General features: G+C 43.4%; 1 protein-coding gene and 1 gene segment (V, D, J or C); one reads left to right on the top strand and one right to left on the bottom strand.

The window, feature by feature from the left end:
- LOC144697716 (uncharacterized) overlaps positions 1-3,414 on the top strand; it is a 72,384-nt gene extending 68,970 nt beyond the window's left edge. The window contains exon 7 of the mRNA XM_078569724.1: positions 3,341-3,414. Within this exon, the coding sequence (XP_078425850.1) occupies positions 3,341-3,414 (74 nt within the window). The remainder of the gene's footprint in view (positions 1-3,340) is intronic.
- Positions 3,415-3,479: 65 nt separating this feature from the next.
- Positions 3,480-17,303, bottom strand: LOC144697715 (Ig heavy chain C region-like). The segment is given in 5 exon segments: positions 3,480-3,931; positions 5,174-5,558; positions 6,154-6,419; positions 6,634-6,933; positions 17,213-17,303. Coding segments are annotated over 5 exon segments (1,383 nt in total).
- Positions 17,304-25,914: the final 8,611 nt, after the last annotated feature.

Below are 25,914 nucleotides of genomic sequence, written 5' to 3'. Positions count from 1 at the left end.
AACACAGCCATAATTATCTCGCACATTTCAAACAGAGAAGCGGAAATACCGTCCATGACTGTCTTAGTTACAAATTCGGAAACATGAACTGAAGGTATTTCATTTTTAGATTCACCGAGAGGACATATTTTAAATGCGTAATACAGAGATCTCAATAAACGGCTGAGGAAAATCTACGGTGTCCAAAATTCAACTGGTCACTTGATCTGCAAAAGAGGATAAAATAATGAAGCAGATGTTTAGAATGTGGGACATTTATGTTAGTGTTTTAATCAATGAAACATTGAGAGATTTTTCAAACCGCTTCTGTCAGTTTGAAGTGTGAGTGGATTGAATCTTCTGACCTTCACCAGAGTGACGGCAGTGCTGTAGAAAATGCTCAGGAAGAACAGGATGATGAATGTGGAAGCGGTTGTCCAGATGTTGCCGTTATCATCCTCAGAGTCTTCAATCCAGGTGCTATCTGTGGAATCTGCGAGGATGTAACCGAGGAAATGTAATTAGGTTGTTTATTAATCTTGGATATCTTTTAAAAAATATACTCTTTACTCTTTCCTAAGTTATTAATGTATTCTCTAATTTAATGTTAAATATATATCTACTGTTAAGCTCGTGAATTTCAGCAACCTATCTCTGTAACTATCTCCACAGCTGTTCTTCCTTTACAATCCTCGTATAGTCCGAGTCGGAAAATATAGAAAATTATCTCCAATATCAGTTTATTTTCGAACAATTTCGTACGATCTATTATTGGAGAATATTATGATGGATATCGAGAGAGATTCACTGAGCAACTTATTTGGAAACTATGAACGTTGCTTTTTAAAATCACGGATGTGAGTTCCCATCTTGGTTGTCTATTTGTGATGGGAATGTTTGGTGCGTCATTAACTTAAATCAGATTCTCAGTAAGAACATTGTTTCAGTGTGCTTTTCGGATCATTATGTAATAGGGACAATTGCCGGAGAATACATCGGTTAAAAAAGTGCATTTGAATTCTACCTTCTACAATAGCCTGGCGTTTGTGTCATGCTTTAGCTTTTATATATGTGTGCATGAGTATGTCGTGCCTTGAATCACCCTTTGTTTCTGTGTCCATATGTGTGTATGAGTATTGAGGTGTGTTCATTTGCCAATGAGTGCTGTCTTGTGCATTTCCGTGTCTGCGTCTGCATGTATATTTTGTTTTTTTGCCAATGTGTATGTATGAGTGTGTTATTGTGTGTGTTTATGTATTGATATCTATGTTTATTTATCACTATCTGTGTTAATGTGTGTTTTTGCGTTCTTGTCTGCTAATATGTGTTAATGTTTCTTTTTGTGTTCCACGTATGTGTCAGCATATTAATGTCTGTGTCACAGCGTGTGTGTGTGTGTGTGTGTGTGTGTGTGAGAGAGAGAGAGTTTTTAATGTGTGCATTTGTGTCTTGATGGATATTTAAAATTATGTATCAATGTGTGTTTATGTTTTCATACGTACTAACGTGTGTTTTTTGTGTTCTCGTGTGTATATGCGTGTTTCATGTTTGTGTCTACATGTGTGCCTGTGAATGTGTTAGTCTGTTCCTCTATGTGTTTGACTGTCTGGGTGTCGTCTACTCATGTGTGTGCATGTGTTCATGTGTATCCATGTACTTGTTTTAATGTATATGATAGTGTGTGCCTTTTTGTCTGTATTTCTGTTATTGTGAATGTGTGATGATGCATATTTGTGTCCATGTATGAGTCTGCTTGTCTGGTTTTATTTGTTTGTGTGTGTGAGATTGTGTATATGTGTGTTAGTGTGTGTATGTGTGTGTGCACGTGTGTATTTGTGTGTGTGTGTGATTGTGTATATATGTGTTCCTGTGCCTGCATTTGTGTGTGTATTTGTGTTTATGTGTGATTATGTGTGCGTGTGTGTGTGTCTGTCTGTGCGTCTGTGCCTGTGTTTGTGTGTGCGCATATGTGTATTTGTCTATGTGTGTGTGTTTGTGTGTGTGTCTGTGCCTGTGTGTGTGTGTGCCTATGTATGTATGTGTGTGTCTGCCTGTACTGTGTGTGTTTGTGTCTGCGTGTCTGTGCCTATGTGTGTATGTATGTATGTTTGTGTGCGTCCACTTGTGTCCCTTGTGTGCATTTTTACTATTTTTCAGAGTTTCACCAGGTCCCAACGATCGAGTCTGACCCTGATAGTGAAAATTTTGGTGAATATTTTTAATATTCTGTATAAACGTGTTTTCTGTGAGATGCAAGGTGATATCAGGTGAACGAATGCAAACAATCAACCATCTGCCTCATAAAATTCAGGGGCAGAACCGTGAACAACCCAGGGAGGATTTAATAATCAGTTTAGATTCGGATGATGGGAAATCAATCTTAGCATAAGATTAACAGGAACAAGAGTGTGAAAACTTCTTAAAATTATGTTGCATAAATATATATTTTACAACATTTTAAGCATGATGGGACTTTAAAACCTGTGGCCAGTAAGCTAGAAGCCGACTTCTGCTGTTGGTAACTGGGTCCTGACAGTAGAGGCCCGTTCCCTTCCAGATTCTCTGCTCGGGGACTGAGAGTCCAGTGAGTTAATAGTTTTGCTCCGTCTGCTTGGCTAAGCTATTTCCCTTTCGGTTCTCTCTGCTGAGAAGGTGGAGACACACCGGGTTAACTAATGGCCTTCCTCGTCTTTCTGTTTAGCAAGTGGAGGTAAAATTGGCTAAAAATTTTCCTTTCAGTTTTCTCTGTTGGGGAAGCGGAGGTACAGGGGGTTAATAATTTCCCTTCCCCCTCTCTCTGTTGGGGAAGTAGAGGTATAGCGGGTTAACAATTTCCCTTCCCCCTCTCTCTGTTAGTGAAGTGGGGGTACAGTGGGTTAACAATTTCCCTTCCCCCTCTTTCTGTTAGTGAAGTGGGGGTATAGTGGGTTAACAATTTCCCTTCCCCCTCTCTCTGTCGGGGAAATGGGGGTACAGTGGGTTAACAATTTCCCTTCCCCCGCTCTCTGTTGGGGAAGTGGGGGTACAGTGGGTTAACAATTTCCCCTCCCCCTCTCTCTGTTGGGGAAGTGGGGGGTACAGTGGGTTAACAATTTTTCTTCCCCCTCTCTCTGATGGGGCATTGTTGGGACATGTTTCTGTGTGACCCTCACTTCAATTCCCAGTGGGTGCGATGCAGCAACTTAAAGCTGATATCCATTTTAAAGGATTGGACAATAAGAGAAGCAGCAACACAGAGATCTAAATGTGCTGAGTTTGTTTGCCGGAAATGGGAAATTGTCAGATTTCTCCTCAGTGGGAGGAGAGCTGGTGATGTTATTTTGCAGAATCCCGTTATGAATGAGCTTTACTCTGTCTCTAGCCCAGGATGCATCTGAGCTGGGAGCACTGGGTGTACAAGACTTATTTCTGAGCCCTGGAAATATCCGATTTTAACTAAACAGCTCTAACATTAGCAAAAGTGGAAAACAAAATTAATTAAGCGACTGTGCATTTAAATCACGATTGGAGAAAAGGACTTTATTATTTTTTTTATTGAAGTTTGAAATGTAACCGAGAGATTCTCATTGACATGAATTAACGGTGTCCATCAGTGCAAGGGAAATATTCACAAAACTCGGTTTACCGCTGGATTTATCAACCGTTCTGTTGATGATCTTCAAGGGGATCGCTTCATGTCCCACCACACAGGAGTAAGAAGCGCCGCTGGCCCACTCCTCCGCTGCAATGGATAACAGGCTGTACATGAAGAAGGAGCTATTGCCGTTCTCCGCCACCACCCCGGTGTTCTTGTAGTTCCCGGGATTCACCGGCTTGTCATTGACGGTCCACTTGACGAAAATCTCTCGTGGGGAGAAACCTCTCACTAAGCAGCTGAGGGAGACGAATCTCTGAGCGGAGACATCTTCTGCCGAGGGCAGCAGGACAGACACGGACGGTTCTCGCAGAAAACCTGCATAAAAATTACAATAACTGTTAATAAACTGGACAATTTCAGAGCCAAAAAAAACGCTGCTTAGATGTGAGAGAAATGCGATTTGTATTGAATCTTAAAAGTTTCCATTTTCCATTTTGGGATCTATCTGGTTTTCCAGCTCGGAGCAGGGTTGGATGTCTAAGAAATTGGGGTCTTCAAAAGCTGCTATTTTCTGGATAATAATGAACCTTTAAAGGGTTGCTAAATAGTATGGATTCTCTCTGGAAACAGGATTTCTAAACACTTTGACCTCTAAACAGTCTCAGTTCAGGCTGCCATGTTGACACTCCTGAGTTGGGAGGCTGTAGTCTTGTGCACCCCCTCATCTATGCAAATGTTTAGAAAGGACCAGGATGTGAGCATCAGCATGATGTAAACTTAAAATCTGACCTCGAGCAGGGGGGCGAACAGGAAGTTCGGGATGTGGTAGCCACCCTGGCAGTTTGGGTATATGTCCTGTAACCTTTGGTGAGAAGAGTTTGCATTGGTAATTGACACTGGATAAGTTAATAGCCCCCAGAGAAAGGTTATATTAACAAGTGCTCAGGCAAAGGGCCTAGGTCCTGGTGGGGTCATATGCTGGTGAGGTGCCGTGGTGAGGCTGCAGCGCCCGGTGGCAGCTGCCTTCCTCAAAACGGCCAAGGAGGAGGAGGAAGGTGAGATCAATTCACTTTGTGCCAACCATTTGTCCGCCGCCTGGGACCAGTAAACTGCTGTCAGCTGTCACCCGTCGTATACTTTTCCGGTCCAATGAATTCCTGCATCAGCCTAAACTGTTGTTTCCTAATAAACTTTTAAAAAATCTTAAATTTCCTGATGACCAGCTGACTGTCCTTTTCGGGATTTTGGCCCCCGAATCCAACATCTTACAGATACAATCCTTTTATCTGAGAACTTAAGGAGTTGGATTGGAAAGCTGCTTAAAGTTTACAGCACAGAAACAGGTCATTCGGTCCACCTGGTCTGTGCTGGTGTTTAAGCTCCACACCAAGCTCCTTCCACCTTTCTTCATCTAAATCCAATAGCACAGCCTTCAATTCATTGTTCCTACATTTACTTATCAATTTTCCCCTTAAAGTCTACAGGCCCAGAACGTTTAATTAGTGAAATTGCCAATCATATGAGACCATTAATACACTGGATTCTAAATGTTGACCCTAGCACTTAGCCTGGAAATAGACACAATGGCTCACTTATTGCTTCAATCTCACCGCTCACCTTGTTCCTTGTGGATGGAACTTCTTAAAGGAGTCGGCAGATCCTGATGGCTCACCACGCAGTAGAACTCAGCCCCACTCAGCCAGGCTTGTGTCGAGATGTTTACGTTGCTGACCACGCTGTCATGATCCGCTCCCGGTTGGACGGCGATCTCTGATTTCAAAGGCTTCTTCTCTTGTGTCCAGGACACAAGGACTCCATAAGGAGCATTAGAAACGATGCAGGTTAATGTCACGGTGGCCTCCAGTAAGACCTGTTCTATTGGCGGTGGCAGTAGAGTAATTGTGGGATCATTGCGGCAGTCGTGATCACCTGTGAGACAGAAATGAAAATCAACCAAAGTTTCACCTTCAGAAGCAGGACAGCAGTATTCAGCCTTCACTCCCTGAAGGAGAATAAATCACCTTGGACATATCAACCTCTAACTATCGTCTTTAATCTTCTTTACACAATGGAAAACCAGCTTGGTCTGTGTAAATCGTTCTCATAATTTAAGTCCTTCAGCCCCGGTAACATTCTCATGAATCTATGTTGCCCCAGTCCCATTACAAATGTACCATTCCTGGGCCCTGGAATGCAGTACTGAAAGCCGTTTTATAAATAGGGTGGATGCACTTTCAAACACTCTATCCCGAAGCTGTTACCAGTGAAGGGTTCCAGACACCTTCTGCCTCTCCAAGTATGATCAGCTGACTCAGGGTAAAGCTAATGTCAAGTCCACCTCACTCACTCTATGACGTCAATGCAGAGACGTGACGTGATAAAATCCTGAATGGTGAACAATCCGAATGCAGCCCTTACATCGGAATTAAACAATAACTACATGATAGTAAATTAGAAGTTGTTCCGTCTACTAACTCCAATAAATTCCTGATTTGATTAACATCGGAGAGCAGAATGATCTATTGCTTCCTCGGTTTGTATTTCTTACCCTCACACTTGGTGGCGTTTCGACTTTAGGTGACCCCTTGGTGAGTGACCTGACAGGTATAGACCGCGTCGGTGAACCATTCCCCAGCGGAGACATTCAGCCGACTGGTCGCCGAGAAGGTCCCCTTCACTTCAAAGGCGGGAGAGGTGACAATTCCTGAATCCATGGGTTGTCCATTCTTCAGCCACTTCACGGTCATTGACTTTGGACGGAAATCGACGATTGAGCAGACGGCGGTGGCAAATTTGTTGGTTGTGATTTCTTCCCGGGAACTCACGGTGAGGAGAACAGTTGGAAGTAAGCCAGAAGCAGGGCCTTCAAAAAACACAGGTTAGCCATTTCTTGCAGAAGAAATTGATAACAGATACAATGAGTTCTTATATTTTAACAGGCTCTTTGCGGTCAATGGACACTAACCTGGAATTTCCAGGGATCAAAACTGTGCAGAGTACTATAAATGCGTTATAACCAAGGCCCTATACAGGTCAATTACAGCCTTTCTGTTTCTCACAGGTTCCCCAACACTTACATTGCATTCGAATGCTCTTGGCTGAGCCGCTGTATTGAACCTCACACTTGATTTTGCTGCATTCCCCCTCTGACTCGGTGATGATTAACTGGCTGCTCAGGGTGAAGGTTCCCTTCTGGTTTCTCACTGACGGGTAAGTCTTAAATCCAGTGGTGATCGGCTGCCCATCTTTCTTCCAGGTCAGGCTAGTGATTTCTGGGGAGTAGTCCATCGCCAAACAGCCGTAGGTGACGGAGCCGTCGGTGTTGTGTTGCTGACAGGAGGAGACCAGGCTGTAGAGAGTGGGCGAAGACGGTGTCGCTGAGAAAGAATGGCCGATTGAGCAAGTTAGACTCTGTGATTTGTGATCATTAAGTCACCAAACAACTCAAAATTTGACTATAACTATAAACATATCCTAATATATTCCAACTAGAACCCACATCCACATTTGATCATTTATTATTTCCATCATTTGGTGATCCTCATCTGTCGGAACCTCTTTAGAAACCCACACCTCTTTTTCCGCCCCTATCCCATGACTAAAATAGAATATTTTGATGTCATCTGAATGACGTACCCTTCAGTGGATAAAGATGGAAGAGCAGAGGATTTCCCCCATTATTTCGCCACCATTTATTTCTCAAACAACAGCACTTGGTGATAGAGAAATTGTCTCGTCATTCATATCATTGCAGTTTGGAAATTGGCTCTGTTCAAATTGGCTGATGCCCCCTCCCCTCTCCACGTCCCCCAAAAACAAAGAATAGCAAAGACCCTTCGAAAGTACCTTTGTAATGGTACCTATATAATGACCATAGAACTCTAAACTGAATACCAGTTACAGTAAGTACGACATTTTCCAATTGTATGTACATGTGAACATGCGGATCAGGAGTAGGAGTAGGCCATTCTGCCTCTTGAGCCTCCTCCACCATTCACTCTGATCATAGCTGATTGATTGTGGCGTTAACTCCATATTCCCGCCTATTCTCCGCTAACCTTTGACTCCCTTGTCAATGAAGAATCTCTCTACCTCTGCCTTGAAATATTAATGACTTCTCCTCCATCGCACTCTGGTGAAGAGAGTTCCAAACTTTCACTACCCTTTGAGAGAAAAATAAAATCTCCTCATTTCTGCCAGAATGGGAGACCTCTTATTTTTAAACTGTGTTCCCTATCGTTCGTCTCTCCTACAAGGGGAAACATCCTTTCAGCATACACCCTGTCAATTTCCCCCAGGACCTTATATGTTTCAATAATATCAGCACCCATTCTTCTAAACTCCAATACATACAGACCCAGCCTACCCAAACTTTCCTCATAAGTTAACCGACAACACCTCCCAGTATCATTTGAATGAATATTCTCTGAACAGCTTCTAATGCTTTTATATCCTTTCTTAAAGGAGACTAAATCTGTACACAGTAATTCAGACGAGGTCTCATCGACGCCCTGTTAAACTATAGCAAAACATCTTTACTTTTATATTCTATTCCCCTTGTAATAAATGACAATACTCCCTTTGCCTTCCTCATCACTTGCTGTTCCTGCATTGTAACATTTTGTGATTCATGCACCAAGGGATCCACATCCTTCTGTACCTCAGGGTTCTGCAATCTCTCTCCTTTTCAATAATATGCTGCTTTTGTATTCTTCCTGCCAAACTGGACAAGTTTATATTTTCCCACATTATACGGCATCTGTCATTTTTTGCCCACTCCTATAACCTATTTATATCCCTTTGCTGTACTTTATCCCCTCTTCACCACTTACTTTCCTATCTATCTTTGTGTCATCAGCAAATTTAGCAAATTCATTCAGTCCTTTCATTCAAGTCATTGATATAAATTGTAAATAGTTGATGCCGCAGCATTGATCCCTGTGGCACTGCACTTGTCACAAAACCATGATGGATCTACATAATTGCATTTGGATTTTCTTAGTGACCGTGATAGGATCCTTAATAATAGATTCCAGCATTTTCGCTCAGACAGATGTTAAACTAACTGGCCTGTCGATTCTTGCTTTCCCTTTACCTCCTTTATTTGATATAAAAGCCTCATTCTCTATTTTCCAATCTGATGAGACCTTTCCACAATCTCGGGGAGTTTGGAAAATTAAAACCAATGCCTCCGCTATTTTAGCAACCACCTCGTTAAGGCCAAGATATTTGGCCAACTTCTCTGCCCATTTTCTTATTTTCCTTTATTACAGGCTTGTCCAATCCGTGTCCCGTGGCTGGATAAGAGCCCCCGAAGCCCCTCTATCTGGACCCTGGAGCCGTTGTTCAAAATGCTGCTAAGGCGGTAAGTGGAGTTCAAGATTTCTGGAAGGAGCTGCTCCTCCAATCACAGGCGAGCCTTCTACCCCGTTAGCTGCTGATAGGCCCGCTAGTCAGCCTATCAGCAGTAAAAGTGGGAGACAAACAGGTTGTGATTGGAGGGGCAGCGAACACCCGCTGGAGAAAGGCGCAGGGAGCCGGGGGGAAGCGCACAGAGACATTCTCTCCCTTTTATGCCAGGTACTGAGCGCCTTTCCCCGGGAATGGAAAGGATTTCAGGAGGAGGAGAGACAATGAGGGAGAGAGAGAGATAGAGAGAGTGGGGCCCAGGGCGCCTGGGGCCTCGGCTCGCAACTGCTTTCGCCCGGATCTCCCCGCTATAGCCCGGCTCTCTGCGCTTTCGCCCGCCTCCCTGCCCTTCCCCCACCCTCCGCCTCTCTGCCCTTAAACCCCTGGCTCTCTGCCCGTTCCCCTCCGGTCTCTCTGCCCTTTCCGCCCCGGCATTTTGCCTTTCCCCCCCCGCAACTTTGCCCTTTCCCCCTCGCCTCTCTGCCATTTCTCCCCCAGCTCTCTGCACTTATTCCACTGCTCTCTGACCTTTCCCCCGGCTGTCTGCCCTTTCCCCCCTCCAACCGGCCTCTCTGCCCTTCCCCCCTCCCCCTCTCTGCCCTTCCCACCCCCCGCCTCCCAGTCCTTGACCCTCCCGCCTCTCTGTCCTTTCCCCCAGCCCTCTGCCCCTCGCCCTTTCCCCTTCTGCTCTCCCCCCTCCCGCCTCTCTGCTCTCCCCCCTCCCGCCTCTCTGCCCTTTCCCCCTCCCGCCTCTCTGCCCTTTCCCCCTCCCGCCTCTCTGCCCTTTCCCCCTCCCGCCTCTCTGCCCTTTCCCCCTCCCGCCTCTCTGCCCTTTCCCCCTCCCGCCTCTCTGCCCTTTCCCCCTCCCGCCTCTCTGCCCTTTCCCCCTCCCGCCTCTCTGCCCTTTCCCCCTCCCGCCTCTCTGCCCTTTCCCCCTCCCGCCTCTCTGCCCTTTCCCCCTCCCGCCTCTCTGCCCTTTCCCCCTCCCGCCTCTCTGCCCTTTCCCCCTCCCGCCTCTCTGCCCTTTTCCCCCAGCTCTCTGCACTTACTCCACGGGTCCCTGCACTTTCACCAGGCTCTCTGACCTTTCCACCGACGCTCATCACTCCATTCGGCCATGCTCCACTTTCTGACACTGTGAGGATTCAGGCCTCGCTTCCAAGTCTCTCTTCCCTGCAGGTCCCGCCCTCCCACACACCGATTTAGGAAAAGTGATCTAGTAAGTGAGCATGTGCATGATTGACAGTGAGGGTGGCTGAGTGACAGAGTGAGGGTGGGTGGCTGATTGCATGAGGGTGCGTGGGTGAGTGAAGGAGTGAATGAGGGTGGGTGGTGAGTGAGCGAGGGTGGGTGTCTGAAGGTGGGTGAGTGAGGATGGATAAGTGAATGAGGGTGGGTATTTGAATGAGGGTAGATGAGCGGGTGAGTGAGGGTTGGTGGGTCTGTGAGGGTGGGTGTGTGAGTGACGGTGAGTGGGTATGTGAGGGCGGGTGGATGAGTGTGAATGAAGCTGGGTGGATAAGGGTCAGTGAGGGTGAGTGATGGTGGGTGAGTGAGTAATTGATGGTGAGTCAATGAGGGTGTGTGAAGGTGGGTGAGGGTGGATGAATGAGGGTGTGTGAGGGTGGGTGAGTGAGGAGTGCGAGTGAGTAAGGGCGAGGGAGTGAGGGTGAGGGAGTGAGGGTGAGTGAGTGACTGTGGGTGAGCGAGGGTCAGTGAGTGAGGGCCAGTGAGTGAGGGTGAAGAAATGATGGTGAGGGAGCGAGGGTGTGTGGGTGAGGGTGAGTGAGTGAGGGTGAGTGAGTGAGTGAGGTTGAGTGAGTGAGTGTGAGCGAGTGTGAGTGAGTGAGCGATGGTGAGTGAGGGTGAGTGAGTGAGTGTGAGGGAGTGAGGGTGAGTGAGTGAGTGAGGGTGAGTGATTGTGGGTAGTGAGGGGGCCCAGGTGCAGGAGGCTCATCAAGGCGATGTTTCTCCGGATGATTTTCCGCTCCGGCTCAGCTTTCCATTTCCTGTCGTCCACAGCCGAGCTGGGGGCACCTCCATTCGGCTCCACCACCTCCACCTCCTCCTCTTCCTCTCCATCGATCCTGTCCCGATTCTCCATATTGATCAGCTTTCAGTAACACCGGCTGTGTAAAGTCAGACAGCAGTGTAGATCGCTGGCCAGCTGCTTTAATGCCGATGCCTTTCTTTGAGAAACCCATGTCAGTGTGCGAATAGGCAGACTGAGGGGGCTGGAGGGGACGGTTACAGCAAAACCAGGATGGGCCGTGCAGGCTTCTTGCACCAAGTGTGCACCAGTATTGGGGATCCTGGTGGCCGTGGTCTCCGCCACATCCCTCCCTTTTTTTTGTTTCTATATGTTTGGTTCAACACTTGGAAATTCTCCACATATATAGTGATGTCACCTGTGTAATTTCATTTTACACAACAGGTCCTCAGAAATGGAGCAATGAACATGCCTGCAGCTTCACGGATTTTCATTCTGCAATTAGTATTTTCAGCCCACTTCTGTGTGTGATAATGTGTGTGTGTGAGAGAAAGAGAGAGAGAGAGTGCATGCAAGTGTATGTGTGTTTTTGAGAGAGAGAGAGACAGAGACGGAGTGTGTGTGTGTGTGTGTGTGTGAGATAGGGAGTTTAATTGTGAGAGTGTGTGAAATGGAGAATGTGTGTGTGGGAGAGAAAGACTGCGTGTGCTTGTGAGTGTGGGAGAGAGAGAGAGAGAGAAAGAGAGAGTGTGTGAGAGGGGGAGAGTGTGTTTTTCTGTGCGTGTCATAGGGAGTATAAGTGTGAGAGTGTCTGAGATAGAGAAATGTGTGTGAGAGAGAGAGTATGTGTGTGTGAGAGAGAGTTGCTGTGTGTGTGTGTGAGAGAGAGCGACTGTGTGCGTGTAAGAGTTAGAGAGAGAGAGAGAGAAAGAGAGTGTATAGGGGTGTGAGTGATTGGTAGTATAAATGTGTGAGAGAAAGTTCGTGAGGGAGCGAACGTGTGTGTGTGTGGGAGAGAAAGAGTGTGTGAAAGACAGAGCCAGTGTTTGTGTCAGAGAGAGAGAGAATAAGAGAGAGTGCATGTGTGAGTGAACAAGTGTGTGTGTGAGAGGGAATGTGTTTGTGTTTCTGTGTGCGTGACAGAGAGAATGGAGAGTGTGTGCATGTGTGTGAGTGTGTATGTGTGTGGGAGAGAGGGTACATGTATGTGAGAGAGTGGTTGTGCGTAAAAGAGGAGTGTGCGTGTGTGTGAGAGAGAGTGCATGTGTGAGAAAGAAAGAGTGCATGTGTGTGTGAGAGATAGTGTGCACGTGTGTGAGTGTGTATAGTTGAGAGAGTATGTGTATGAGAGAATGTGAGTGTCTGTGTGAGAGTGTGTGTGAAAGAGAGAGGAAATGTGTGAGAGACAGAGTGTGTGCATGTTAAAGAGAATTTGAGTGTGAGAGGGAGAATGTGAGTGTGCGTGTGTGTGACAAAGAGAGCATGCGTGACAGAGAGAGTGAGCGAGTGAGGGTGTGTGGTTAAGAGACTGAGTGTGTCGAGGTAGATCAGCCATGATCTTACTGAATGGAGGGCAGGATCGAAGGGCCGATATCCTCTCATTCTCTCATTTCTGCCATTCATGCCCTGCAGGCGGCAATCGAATGACTCAATTTTTGATGGCGGCTCCTTTTCCCCAAATCCCCCGCGGCTGGTTGTTGGGAGCGGGAGTCTGGTCATTGTCCATTTCAATCGTTTAAATAACTCGCAGCCTCTGATCAGATCAGAACAGGCGCTGCTCTCTGGAGCCTCACTGTCACTCCCTGATTCTGTTTGTTCTGAAATTGTGCTCAAGTTCAGCTCACTCACGTTCAATGATTTTCTGATACTCAAAATGCTGAAACATAATTAATTGATTAAAATTTATACATGTTCTCTCCAGAAATATTGTTAAAAACAATTAACGTTCGTCATTTCAACCGAGCAATGGAACAATTTATTTTCACAGATCTGGCTCAAGAACTCACAGCCAGTTAGTTCGATGCTGATTCAGTTTGTTTGACCTCTGCAGGGAGAAGACTCTCAGGTCAGTAACAGGACAAGTTAAGATATGGATTAAAGCCCCCACTCCTCCCCCAGTACACTCCTGTCATCAGCTGCAAGGGTGGGATTCAACAGAAAGCCAACTCTCCACTCAACTGTCAAACACACCGGGTCAGGTACAGCACTGGTTTGATATAAAATAAAACTCCCTCCACATTGTCCTATCAAATATGCCCAGGAGACAGTTCAATCCGGTTTTGATATAAATGCTGTGGCTGCAAGAGGCGGTCAGAGGCTGGGAATTCTCTGGCGAGTAATTCAACTCCTATTGCCCAAAGACAACTCACCATATACAAGGCACAAGTCAGGACTGGGATGGAATAGATTTCACTTACCTCAATGAGTGAAACTTCAAAAAACCCCAAGAAACTCGATACTATCCGGGACAAAGCAGCCCACAGAATTGGTACCCCATCCACTACCTGAAACATTCACACCCTCCCCCACAGACGCACAGTGACTGCAATGTGTACCATATACAGGATGCACTGCAGCAACTCGCCAAGGCTCCTTCAGCAGCACCTTCAAAACCCACAACCTCTCCTAACTAGAAGGACAAGGGCAGCAGGTGCTTGGGAACACCTCCACCTGTACGCTCCCCTCCAAGGCACCCACCATTCTGACTTGGAATGATATCGCCGTGCCTTCACTGTGAATACATCAAAATCCTGGAGCTCCTTTCCTAACAGCACTGTGAGTGTATCTGTAGTATTCAAGGAGGTGGCATTTCAACACTTCCTCAAGGGGTAATTAGGGATGGACAACAAATGCTGGCCTTGCCAGCGACCTCAACATCCTATGACAGGATTAAAAATAAGATACAGGCTAATTTCCTACTCCACACTGTCCAACCAAAGAGGTCAAGGACTACTACAGCACGGATTAAAATAGGATAAAACTCTCTCTGCATTGCCTAACCGAACACTCCCAAGACACATACATCACTGGTTTAAAATCGACCAAATCTCCTTCGACAGTCTGTCTGTCGTTTCTGAATTGTCCTTTCTGACTGTCACAATGGGTTGGGTATCTCATTTCTGAGGCGCCTGGTCAAAAAGTCAAACTTTCACATTTCTCACAAATACAAGTTTTTTGAAGAAATAAATCAAATTGCACTTCTTGAAATCCAGGAGAGCGAACCAGAAGGTTAACAACCAGTCAGGAAGATTCCTGGTTCCAGCACAGTGACCACGTGCACAGAAACAGAACAGACACAAATGGTGCAACAATCAAGTTCTTAGCAGATAGATCTGTTCAATCTGTCCATTTCATTCAAGCTGTTTGATTCCAATTGATGAACGGTCAATTTACTACAATTATTCCACAACTTCTTTGAAATTAATCTGATTTTCATTTCAAAATTCCCTTTTAAGTCCATCTAATTCTCCCTGATCTGTCTCAAATCTCAAAATAATATAGGATTTAAGTTACCCTGAAAATGAGCATAGCAAAAATTACAGGTTCAAGATAATTTGGTGTCCGTAACAGAGACTCAATGACAGTGGAAGAATTAAACAAATCAGGAAACACTCACATTGAAAACCGATTACCCGCTGATTTGATTTGATTTTAGGTATGAATAGAACTAATAAAAACATCGAGGTGAAACACCTTATCGAGCTGAGCACAGCTGAGTAAGAAAAGTACTCTTTTCTAAATTAATTTTGGATACAATTAAAAATTCTCTCCACTGAGATTTTGCATTCACCATAATGACCAGTATACTATTTAATTGTTGGAGCACATTTATGTTGAATTAATTATCACTAATATTATATTGTAAGCTAATTATCTTGTTATTGTCAATTCATTTTCTTGTCAGCTGATTTTTACTCTATAATATTAAAAATGGTTTTCAAAAATTGAAAACCTGTTTCTCCCTGGTACTTTGTGAAATAATTGGGGTTTATTTAAATCAACCTGACACTGAAACAATGTTAAACAATAAATTTCAAATTGCTAGATGTTAACGTTCAGGCAAGTGTATCAATTTTACTTAAATCTAAGCACGATTTACTATTTTACTTCTACTTCTACTGCACTGTTTTAACCAACAATATTGTAAGCTATGCGTGTTTCTGAACGCATTGAGAAATCATAAATTCCATCTATTCTCATCGAGTAATTCACAGGGCGAATTTATCAGTAGAATATTTGAAATACTTTCAAATCTGGCCGGGGTCACATCGCATTAAGTGTCTATGAGCTGCAACATCATCTGTTTGCTAAAGGAAGCTTGTCTTAACTCCAAACTATATGTAAAAAAATGTTCCTGGCAGTTACTTATTATCAATAAAATTGTTCCCTAGATAACAATCCCTATTCTTTAATTGTTACATATATTGTTCATTGAAAGAAGATCCAAATTGATCAATATAAAACTTGATGAGAACAATTCATTCAGATCATCTGCGATACTGAAATATAATCAGCAAATTGAATCGAGATTTTGTTCTTCAATTTAATATTTAATAAGAATTAAGCATGAATCTCAGATATAATCTGTTCTTCTCCTATAATCCTATCCTGTGTACAGCACAGCTATGGTAGACAGGATGTTGTTATTAAATTCAAAACTAACATTAATGTTTGTAATTAAATTAATCTGTTCTAATTTCAAGCTTTTCCTTGTCAATCTCTATTCATATGCAGCCTGCACCTTCCTACAGTTCAAAAAAAATGTAAGAACAATTCATTTACTGCCAACGAATTCTACCCCCCCACCCCCCCCACCCCCCCCCCACGCCCCCCCCAGAAAACTGTTTAAGATTAGATTAGTGACAATTGTCTCGTTATCCAAATCCCAATAACATTGAAGGAATAATATGATTACGGCTGCACAGAAAGAATGTAATAACCGGATAGACATATTGCCAAGCTGAAATGTCAAACTCCTCTTTAAGTCAATGCAAACGTTATCAGGGATATAAAAAATAATTCAAAATCCCTTGTGAAATTGACCAAATCTGTAGAATCAGTATATTCTTATTGAAATTATTTCATGCATAATCACAAAATGTTTCCAGCCTAAAAACTTTCCCAATCATGTTAATTGTGCGCAGTGCACAACAAAATTATGAAAGGCGATTAATGATCAATTATGATAATATGAAAGCTGTTCAGCCAATATGGAGAAATATTACCACATTATAATTGTTTGAATTGTAATAATTTTACTCTACAACTTGAAAACTTGTTAATTATATAGTTTCTGATTGCAGTAACGAATTATGTTCCGAATGAGCGTCATAATCCATGGTTTAGTTTAATCTGCAATTATCACTTAAAATAAAGACAAAATGTTCTACCACATCTTTAAACGCTTTTTTCCCATTTCTGAAACCTGTCTGTTTTCTGCCTACAATCGCGCTTCAAGCAGATACAAACGCGTAGGCTGTTTTCATTCAATCACAAAACGTGTAACCGCTCAATGTCACCGAGTTTAAACAATGCAGAAACAAAGCAGAACCGCCAAGCCGTTTCACAAATTCTACTAATTCAAAGCCACCCAGACACACAATATTCTCGGGAGAAAAACACCAAATCACATCACTGAGGGGCTGAAACCCGTTTCATGGAGAACCAGCTCAATTGTACAAACACTTCCAACAGAATCCAATGTAACATTACAAGAAAATCTCAATATCGAATCCAGGCAACACGCTCGTCACTAAATAAATGAATAATTAAACTAAACGGAAATATGGAATAATGTCAACAGCATTGTGAGTAGGCGGAACATGTTCAATAAATTAATATTGAAACTTAAGCATATTTTGTTAATATTGGGTTTGATTTCAAACCTATTTAAACCCTTGTGCAATAGACGGTAAAACCCGCAGGCGTTCGATGTCACCGAGATTAAACATTGCAGAAACGTCAAATTGTTTTAACAAACGTTAGATATTTCAAGTCGCCCGGCCACACATTATCCTCAGCAGATAAACACCAAATCACAACAACCAGGGACCGAATCCCTCAGCAGCACCATTTGTCAAGACACAGTGGAATTATATAACTCAATTTAAGCAGAATCACATGAAACATTGTAAAAGAATTTGCATACAGAATTCACCAAACCCACGTTTCAATGAACGAATGAATTATTAAAATAGACAAGAATATAAAGCAAAGACTCAAGTAAAACAATCACTAAATAAATGTGTGGTTCTTACCTGCAGTCACCGTCACCATGGTCCCTTGTGCCCAGTAGCCCATAGCGTCACAATGTTACACTCCCTGGGCTGTGCCATACAATAACTGTCCCTGCACGAAAAAGACAGAAATCCACCATTATTTTAAATATTCATAAGTAAGAGGCAAAGTAAGATCACGATGAATCTTCACGAAATTATATTTGCGTTTGTGGATATCTTTAGCTATTCATCAATGATCCTCATGTTTTATAATTCAGAGTAACACATGAACATGTTACTGAAATCACCAACTGATGAACGGATAATTATCACAGTTTTTCAATTTTAAACCACGTTTTTGTGGGCAGTTCTGGGCATAAATAATACTTCACTGTAAATATAGCAGGATTGTAAAAGCAAGCACTGACCCAGGCAGACTCAACTAGTGCTGAGGGGTTTTTGTATTGACAGTAACTGCTGTGCCATCCCAGCTATCACAGTGAGACACACCATGTCAAATACTGCGGCAGACTGTTCTCTGTAAATACAGAAATTTAATTTCACTGCGTTCTCAAAAACCTGATTCCGACACGCCTAAAAGTGAATCAGTGAGACATTTCAGCTTGTACTGGTCATTATACTTATCAATGTGAATGGAATTCTTTCAAAACCTCTTTGCAGATTTAGCGTGTCCGTCAACACTCACAAAACGGAAGACTTATATCTTTTCACAAACCAATATTACCTCTACCCATTATTTTATTTAAATTTGATTTTCTTTGGCGTTCCTGCTGTGTTAGTGATCGCGAATTTGAACAAACTCCTTCTCTGAGGTTTTTGTATGAGGATGTCGCTGTGCACAGCACTGTGACCCACTGCTGTAGTATCACAGTGAAATACACCCGCACAAAAACTGCACCCACTCTCTGTTCAGTGCTGGCTCTCAATATTCACTTCAAATAGACGTTTACTTCTGATCTAGAAGTGGAATTCATGCAGCAGTTTACAAAATTGAACGAAAAGAGACTCCCTCCAAGTATCAGATATATTAAAATGAACATTATATCCAGGTCTGTAATTGCGGAAACTGTTAACAGTAAATATAAACACAACCAAAAGCTCAGCTCATTACATCGACTGGTTTGCTAGTTTTACTGTTAAATTTGCTGTGCTACTTATGTCAGGAGCGCCTTGTTGTCTGGTCCTGATCATTACAGTTAATATTACATTTAAAACAAGTACTGACCGTCAGGTTATGATGGAAGTTGTTGAGTCCCTGTAGATCGTTTCTTGTTCGGGTCCAGCCCTGGTTCCTCTCGCTGTGGACTCCTGCACAGTAATAGATGGCGGTGTCCTCAGTCTTCAGGCTCGTCATGTCCAAGGAGAAGATGCTCCTTGAAGTGTCTTTGGACGCAGTAAATCGACCCTTAATTCCTGCGGCGTAGTATTCGTACGATGAACTATAGTAGCTAACCAGCCACTCCAGCCCCTGTCCGGGAACCTGTCGGACCCAGCTCATCCAGTAGCTGCCAAGATCGAAGCCGCTGGTTTTACAGGTCAGTCTCAGGGAGCCTCCGGGACGCCCGGTCTCTGCCTCTGGCTGAGTCAACACAACCTCCGACTGGACACCTGTAAAAATATATCAAAAACCCAGAGGATTAATCCTGGTGAAATGATTCCTGACTCTCTAACATTCCAGAGAGAGACTAACACTGAGACAGTAACAGTGAGAGACTTGGACAGTAAAAACTACTCACGGGATAAGAAAGTCAGCAACAAACTGAGAGAAATCGCCGACCTCATCCTTCTGGTCATTTGAGGAAAACTGTTCTGTCCAGAACTCAGTGAACAAACCAGCTCCCGGACTGTTGGATTCCGGTCTCAGTGAGCGGCATTTAAATACCCGGCAGAAGGGGGCGGGTTTCCAGGCGCCGCCTGTTGATTCCCTGGTGGAGGCGGCGACTGGATCCACGCCCCACCTTCCACATCCCCAACAGAATGGACTCAGATATTTACAATAGGTTATTGTTAAAAGTGGACATTTTACCTGTATCGGGATATTTGGCTGAATGGATTCATAGTAATGTCTCCAGTGGTTCTAATGGTGAAATTACAGTTGAGCATCTGTTAATAAAAATATAAATCCATTGAAAATTAAGCCCATTTATTTCTACTCCACTTCACAAGGCGTTGAACCAAAAAAATTAAATTATATTATCAGGAAATAAAGGGACTGTCAGTCTGTTTTGCAGCAACTCCGGGTCTCTATCTCATTACCACAATAAAGTGTCATCAGTCACAGGAATTATTATTGATTTATGTAACTAAATGCGGGGGATGAACAAAGTGATTCTATTTACAGTGTGGGTGGCTATCGCTGTACAATATGGGTCCGGAGATAAGAAAAATCTCCTCACATTATATAATGTCTCTCATTGCATTTCTCGAACTGCCCCTGACCCTCTGACAGCCCTTTGAAAATTAGCGGTAAAAGAAGCCCGCCTGCCTGATAATTAAACAGTAAGTTTACACAGAAACGTAAAATTTACATCGACTTTTGACAAGGGAAGTTAATGAATCAGAACGGACACGGAGATCAGCACAGTTATCCTTCAGCATCCAAATCACTGCAGCTAATTTTAATGGCCACCGGCTGTCTACCATTCACTGGCATTGGGAACACAGGATATCAGGACTTTGCGGCATATTACACAATATCACAAGAATAAATGTTTTATCTTCCACTGAAGCGGGTCATGAACTGATCATTTCTCCACTCATTGGCAGCTATGAGAGGGACTGTTCAATAATCGAAATCAGCACAAATTAAACTGTACAGTTCACGGTGCTAATCAGGTATAAGAGATCCCTCAGATTAAATGAGGTGCACAACTCGGATAATATTCAAGGAATTCCTGCGGGTTCAAGACAATTCTATGATTTTCTTTTAATTTAATTTCTTTTACTTTTTTTTGCCATTCTACTCAAATCATTAGACAGGGGGATTGGTACCATCAACATCGCTCTCTCGCACTTCATGAAGTTCTTAATAAACCGGCTTTAATAACTGGAATGTCCTTTACTTAGAAATAATATAAATTAAATAGTATACGGCCAATTTCCTGATCGTGTTTAACCTCAGCGAACACGGCATTCATTAAAGTATTTCCTTAGATGAAATGCCATTTAAAATGTGCCTTTCGTGTGCGACAGAAACATTTATTGTTTGAATGGCTAAATCCCATTTTCTTCATTCATATCCAGGCTAATCTGCCCCACACAGTATTTGGCAGCAAGCCAGCCGGCTGCAGTCAGGGACGCTCGAATGTCCAATGTTGTTTACAGGAAGCATCTGCGGGTTTGTGCAGTAAATGAAAGATCTGTTTCCTCAGTACTGACCGCTTGGCTGCCAGCCAACTTCAAACCCTTAACATTGTCAACAAGGCCTATTTATAACAAATCTACCCAGCAACAACACTGGAGTCAGCTTTATTTTTTAAATTGTGAACTTATGTGGACTGTGCCCAGCTCTCAGGAAAGATAAGTTATCCAGCTTCTCTGACACCCTGTCAGCATCAATGGCTCATTGGAGGATCTCTCCAACACATCATAATATTGTGATGGATGGATATATGGAAATAATTACAGGCAGATTATCAGAGATGACTCATAGAGAGGGTACATTTTGTTACAGTCAAACATGTGTGATTTCTTTGCCCCTTTACTCTTTCACGGGATGTGGGAGTCACTGGCAAGGCCATCATTTGTTGCTTCTCCATAATTGCCTTTGAACTGAGTGCCTTGCTGGGCCATTTCAGAGGGCAGTTAGAGTCCACCTTATTGCTGTGGATCTGGAGTCACATGTCGGCCAGACTAGGTCCAGTGGCAGATTCCCTTTCCTAAAGGACATTAGTGAACCAGATTAGTTTTTTCCACAATCGATGATAGTTTCACGGTTCCCTTCACTGAGACCAGTTTTCAATCCCAGGTTTATTGTTGAATTTAAATTCCACCAGCTGCCATGGCGGGATTTGAATTCGTGTCCCCAGTAGAATAGCTTGGGTCTCTGGATTACTTGTCCAGTGGCATTAATACAACACCACCGTCTGCCAAAGAATGGAGGGATGGCTGCAGTGATGCAGGAATGAATGATAGTTGGATGCCTGAACATTTTGATGAAGGGATCAGTGAATGAATTGATCGATGTATCGATAGGCGCGTCTGGATGATGCTGTTTTACCTTCTCTTCTTGGTGCTTGACTATTTCAAACCTTGAAGCAGGTCCAGTATTTCATTTGTGTCAGTCCAATACCTTCAGTCCCTCCAGATTTTCTGGATGTATTCCATCCCCAGGGTATCGAGCTGAACGTCACCAAGAGAAGGCTGGAGATGTCCCTGCGGTACTGATGATTCTTCCCTGCTGATGGGGAATCATCATCTTTCAGACAGAAAGCGGGTACATAATTTGGTTTAGGATGGAGGATTGTAATATTTGGAACATGTGGTCCTTTCATGTAAAACAAAGCATTCAACATATCCTCACCCAAATTAGCGAAGGTAACAGACATTACTCACTGGAGAGCCGCATTAATTTACAGTCAGGTCCGGGTAGTTTTATTTATACCATCACTTTACAAATCCTCACGCACTCCAGTTATATATCAGGAGTTTCTGTGTGATGATGAGTGATTACTTGTCAATAAAGCGCGGAGGCTGCTGGGTAGCTGCTCATTATCCTCGGTCTGAATTAATTCCATTTCCCACTGAATTCTGGGACAGATGTGATTCCTTGCTGACAGAATGGTCAATGTGATCTCAATCAATGTTAATGATAATAAATGAATTGCAAATACACTTTGTATGGAAGAAAATGATGAAAATGCTTGGCTCATGCAATTCTTAATCTTTGTGAATGGATGATAATTGCTGATTATAATTATTTGTCTCGTGAATTGATGGTAATTGGTGAATATAATTATTTATCTTTGTGGGTTGATGATAATTGGTGAATATAATTATTTATCTTTGTGAATTGATGATAGTTGGTGAATATCATTATTTATCTTTGTGAATTGATGCCAATTGGTGAATATACGTATTTATCTTTGTGAATTGATGATAATTCTTGAAGATAATTATTTACCTTCGTGAGTTGATAATAATTGGTGTTGATAATTATTTATCTTTCTCAGCCTTTACGACCTTCTTCTTCTCTGCTGAAGGATGAGATCCATTCCACAGGATGTGAATGATGCAAAAATCACACACTATCTGAAAACAAAGCCGACAGGTGAGACTGCAACATCTACAAGGATATCTCACTCATGGAGTTACGGGGAAGGCCTTTGCCTGGGTCATGCTTTAAAGACTTCATCTGGTTGCAGGCTGAAGCACAATGTGATGTTTTTATCGGAAGCTATACTCTGGACATGATTTGCTCCAAACGCTGGACACCGTCAGCAGAGAACCACTCTAGAAGATTTTTGGGAAAATTGGCTGTTCACCAAAGCGCCTCAGTCTCAATCACTCCTTCCATGACAACATGCACTGCACTGTACAGATTGATGAGTCCACTTCCGACAGATTCGGAGTGAAGAATGGAGTGAAACAGGCCTGTGTCCAATCCCCACTCTGTTGGGCACCTTCTCCATGCTGCTGATCTTTGTCTTCCCTGTAAATATGGAAGGAGTCGACTTACACTCGATCAGACCACAAGTTCCACAATCTATAAGACTGAAAGCGAAGACATAAACACATTGAATCTTGATCAGAGAATTCCTCCACGCTGATAACTCTGTCATCAAAATGGAAACTCATCCACAAAGACTGATGGACTGTCTCTCCCACGCCTGTAACTTGTTCTCCCTGACTATAAGCATGGAGAAAACCGTGGTCATGGGATAAGGTGTTGCATTTCCGTCATTGATCACACTAAATAACAAACCGATGGAAGTAAATTCCGCTCCCTGGGTTCCAACGTGACAGGCAGCCTGTTCCTTGCTGCAGAACTTGATACCCACATGGAGAAAGCAGCTGCCACCTTTGACTGACTCATGAAACGCCCCTGGAATAACATCAAACTGGCCCTTAGGACCAAGCTGATGGTTTATAAGGCCTGCGTTCTCAGCACCTTTCTCTATGGCTGTGAAACATGGACGAATTACAGTTATCAAGAAATGAAGCTCCACAATTTCCATCTTCACTGCCTGCTGCGCATTTTGGGTATGTACTGGCAGGATAAAGTCACGAATGCAGTGGTACTGTCAAAGGCAGAGCTCCCAAAACTGCAGAACTCATCAAACAGAAGCGGGTTTTGTGTCTTGGGAACGTTCACAGGATGGAAGATGGTCACATAAACAAGGACTTTCTGTAAGGTGAGGGAGCCGGAGGCAGACAACCAGTGGGATGCCCAAAGCTCCGCTTCAAGGCTGCTTGAAGTGAAGGCCCTAAATACCGATTATCACAACTGAGTGTACCTAACTGACGACTGAGGAAAATGGCGACACCTCCTGTGGTTTGGCGTGAACCACCACGTTGACCAGTGGCTACAGTGGCTTGGTAATCCAGGCTAACACCGGGAAAAAAAAGAAGCCACAACGACATTTTCTAGCTTCACGTGCAGCACTTGTGGAAGAACCTGCCTCACAATAATTGACCTCCTTAGCAATCAGCACATCGGAAATGGCTTTGTTTCCATTGTGTGTCTGTGACCTTTCATAGATGGAAGGTTGTCCAGGACCTTCATGAAATTCAGTTGCAAACAATGTGATTTACTTCTCCTTCTCTTTCTCTCCCTCCCAATCTCCTTCACACACACACACACACAGACCAAGATGGCATCTTGTGCTTCAACTTAAGATCGCACCTTGGCTTCCTGGGAGGCTCCATAGCCCTTAACTATTGAATTAAATGACCCTAACTGTCTTTCAGGTGGTATCATGAACCAATAAACTCTTCCCAACACTATGTTTGTTGAGGTGGGTATTAATGCTCCCATGGTCTCTGTACAGTGCCCTGGTCAACATCCCTCCCTTTGATCAAGATGAACAAAGTTACATCACCAGGAATTGGGCCGCTTTACTCTGGTGCTGACTTTAACGTGCGCTAATCGGGCACGTCCACCTGCAATTAGTTGAATTTTGTTAAATTTTGACACCACCTCCCACAGAAGGCGATGTGGTGTGACACCTGGGGAAGTGGATTCTTGATACAATAATGTCAAAGACCTAACCTGGCAGCGACATTTTCACAGTAGCTGCAATTGCAAAGTTTGGCCAGCAGATGGATGTGAAATCTTGATGGACACATTCTATGAAGCAGACATTGTCTCAATTAATACTGCACTGGACCCTGTCTCTGTCTTTTTAAATTGGACTCCATCTATTTTTGTGTTAGACCACACACTGTCTCTCTTTATATTTCAAAGTACACTGTTTCAATTAATACTGCACCAGTCAACACCAATATTTGTGTCACACAGTCTGGAAGTTCCCAATTCAAACCGGATCGGATATACGTCTGCAGTCCTGTCACATCCAGTCGTAAATGGTGGCAGACAAGTAAACAAATAACTGGAGAATGGGGCTCCACAAAGCTGTGGATCTGGAGTTATGTGTATAGGAGGTGGTGATGTGCTGGTATTCTCACTGGGCTAGTAAATCGCTGGGGTTCTGGGTTTGAATCCCACCGCGGCAGATGGTGAAATCTGAATCGAAAAATCTAATGATGACCTTGAAACCATTGTCGTAAGAACCCATCCTAACAAGCCACACTGTTCTCAAGGGGGCAATTAGGGATGGGCAATAAATGCTGGCCTAGCCAGCGCCGCCCCCATTCTCATGAACGAACAAACAGAAATGTAGGTCAGACTGGGTAAGGACGGCAGGTTTCCGTCCCTAAAGGACATCGGTGAACCAGATGGATATTTAATATAATCGAATATCGTTTCATGGTCACCATTATTGAGATGAGCTTTCAATTCCAGATTTATTAATTGAATTTGGATTCCACATGCTGCCATAACGGGATTCAAATCCCTATCCCCAGGGAAAAGGCCTGGATCTCTGGGTTACTGATCCAGTGAAGTTCCCACTGCACGATCGTCCTGCCATGTTATACAGGATCCTAGTTCCATTATTAATTCCCCGGGAACTACATTATTTCTATTGTGCTGGATCAGGTCTCTGTTTGTATTAAAATAGACTCTAACTCATTAATGTTCCACTGGAAGCCATCTCAGTTTGTATTGCACTGGATTCTTTCTCTGTTTATATTACACTAGGCCCTGTCTCTGTTTATGTTATCTTAAATCTTGACTATGTCTACATTACAGTGGTCATTGTAACTATGGCACTAGGCTATGTTTCTGAAGAAGAGGCATATGGACTCGAAACATTAACTCTGTTTCTCTCTCCACAGATGCTGTCCAACCTGCTGAGTTTGTTCAGCATTTTCTGTCTTTATTTCAGATTTCCAGCATTTGCAGCATTTTGCTTTTATCTATGCCTCTGTTTAAATTAGAGTTGCATTACTCCATGTTTCTGTGAGATGGAGAGATAATATTATAAATAAAGACGTTAGGCTAGAAATCGGTATCTGGCAGTAGCCTGAAAGGACGGTCTCGGATCGGTCGTATATGCTACGCAGCACTTGATATTCATTTTCAGCGCAGTCAGCAGAATTATATTTCAGATATCCCTTCTTTTCCGGCGCCGAAGGCCAATTTCCCACCTATGGAGTGG

The sequence above is a fragment of the Cetorhinus maximus genome, chromosome 23 (genome assembly GCF_964194155.1).
Source record: "Cetorhinus maximus chromosome 23, sCetMax3.hap1.1, whole genome shotgun sequence".
Lineage (NCBI taxonomy): Eukaryota > Metazoa > Chordata > Chondrichthyes > Lamniformes > Cetorhinidae > Cetorhinus > Cetorhinus maximus.
This window is presented reverse-complemented; position numbering and strand designations above follow the sequence as displayed.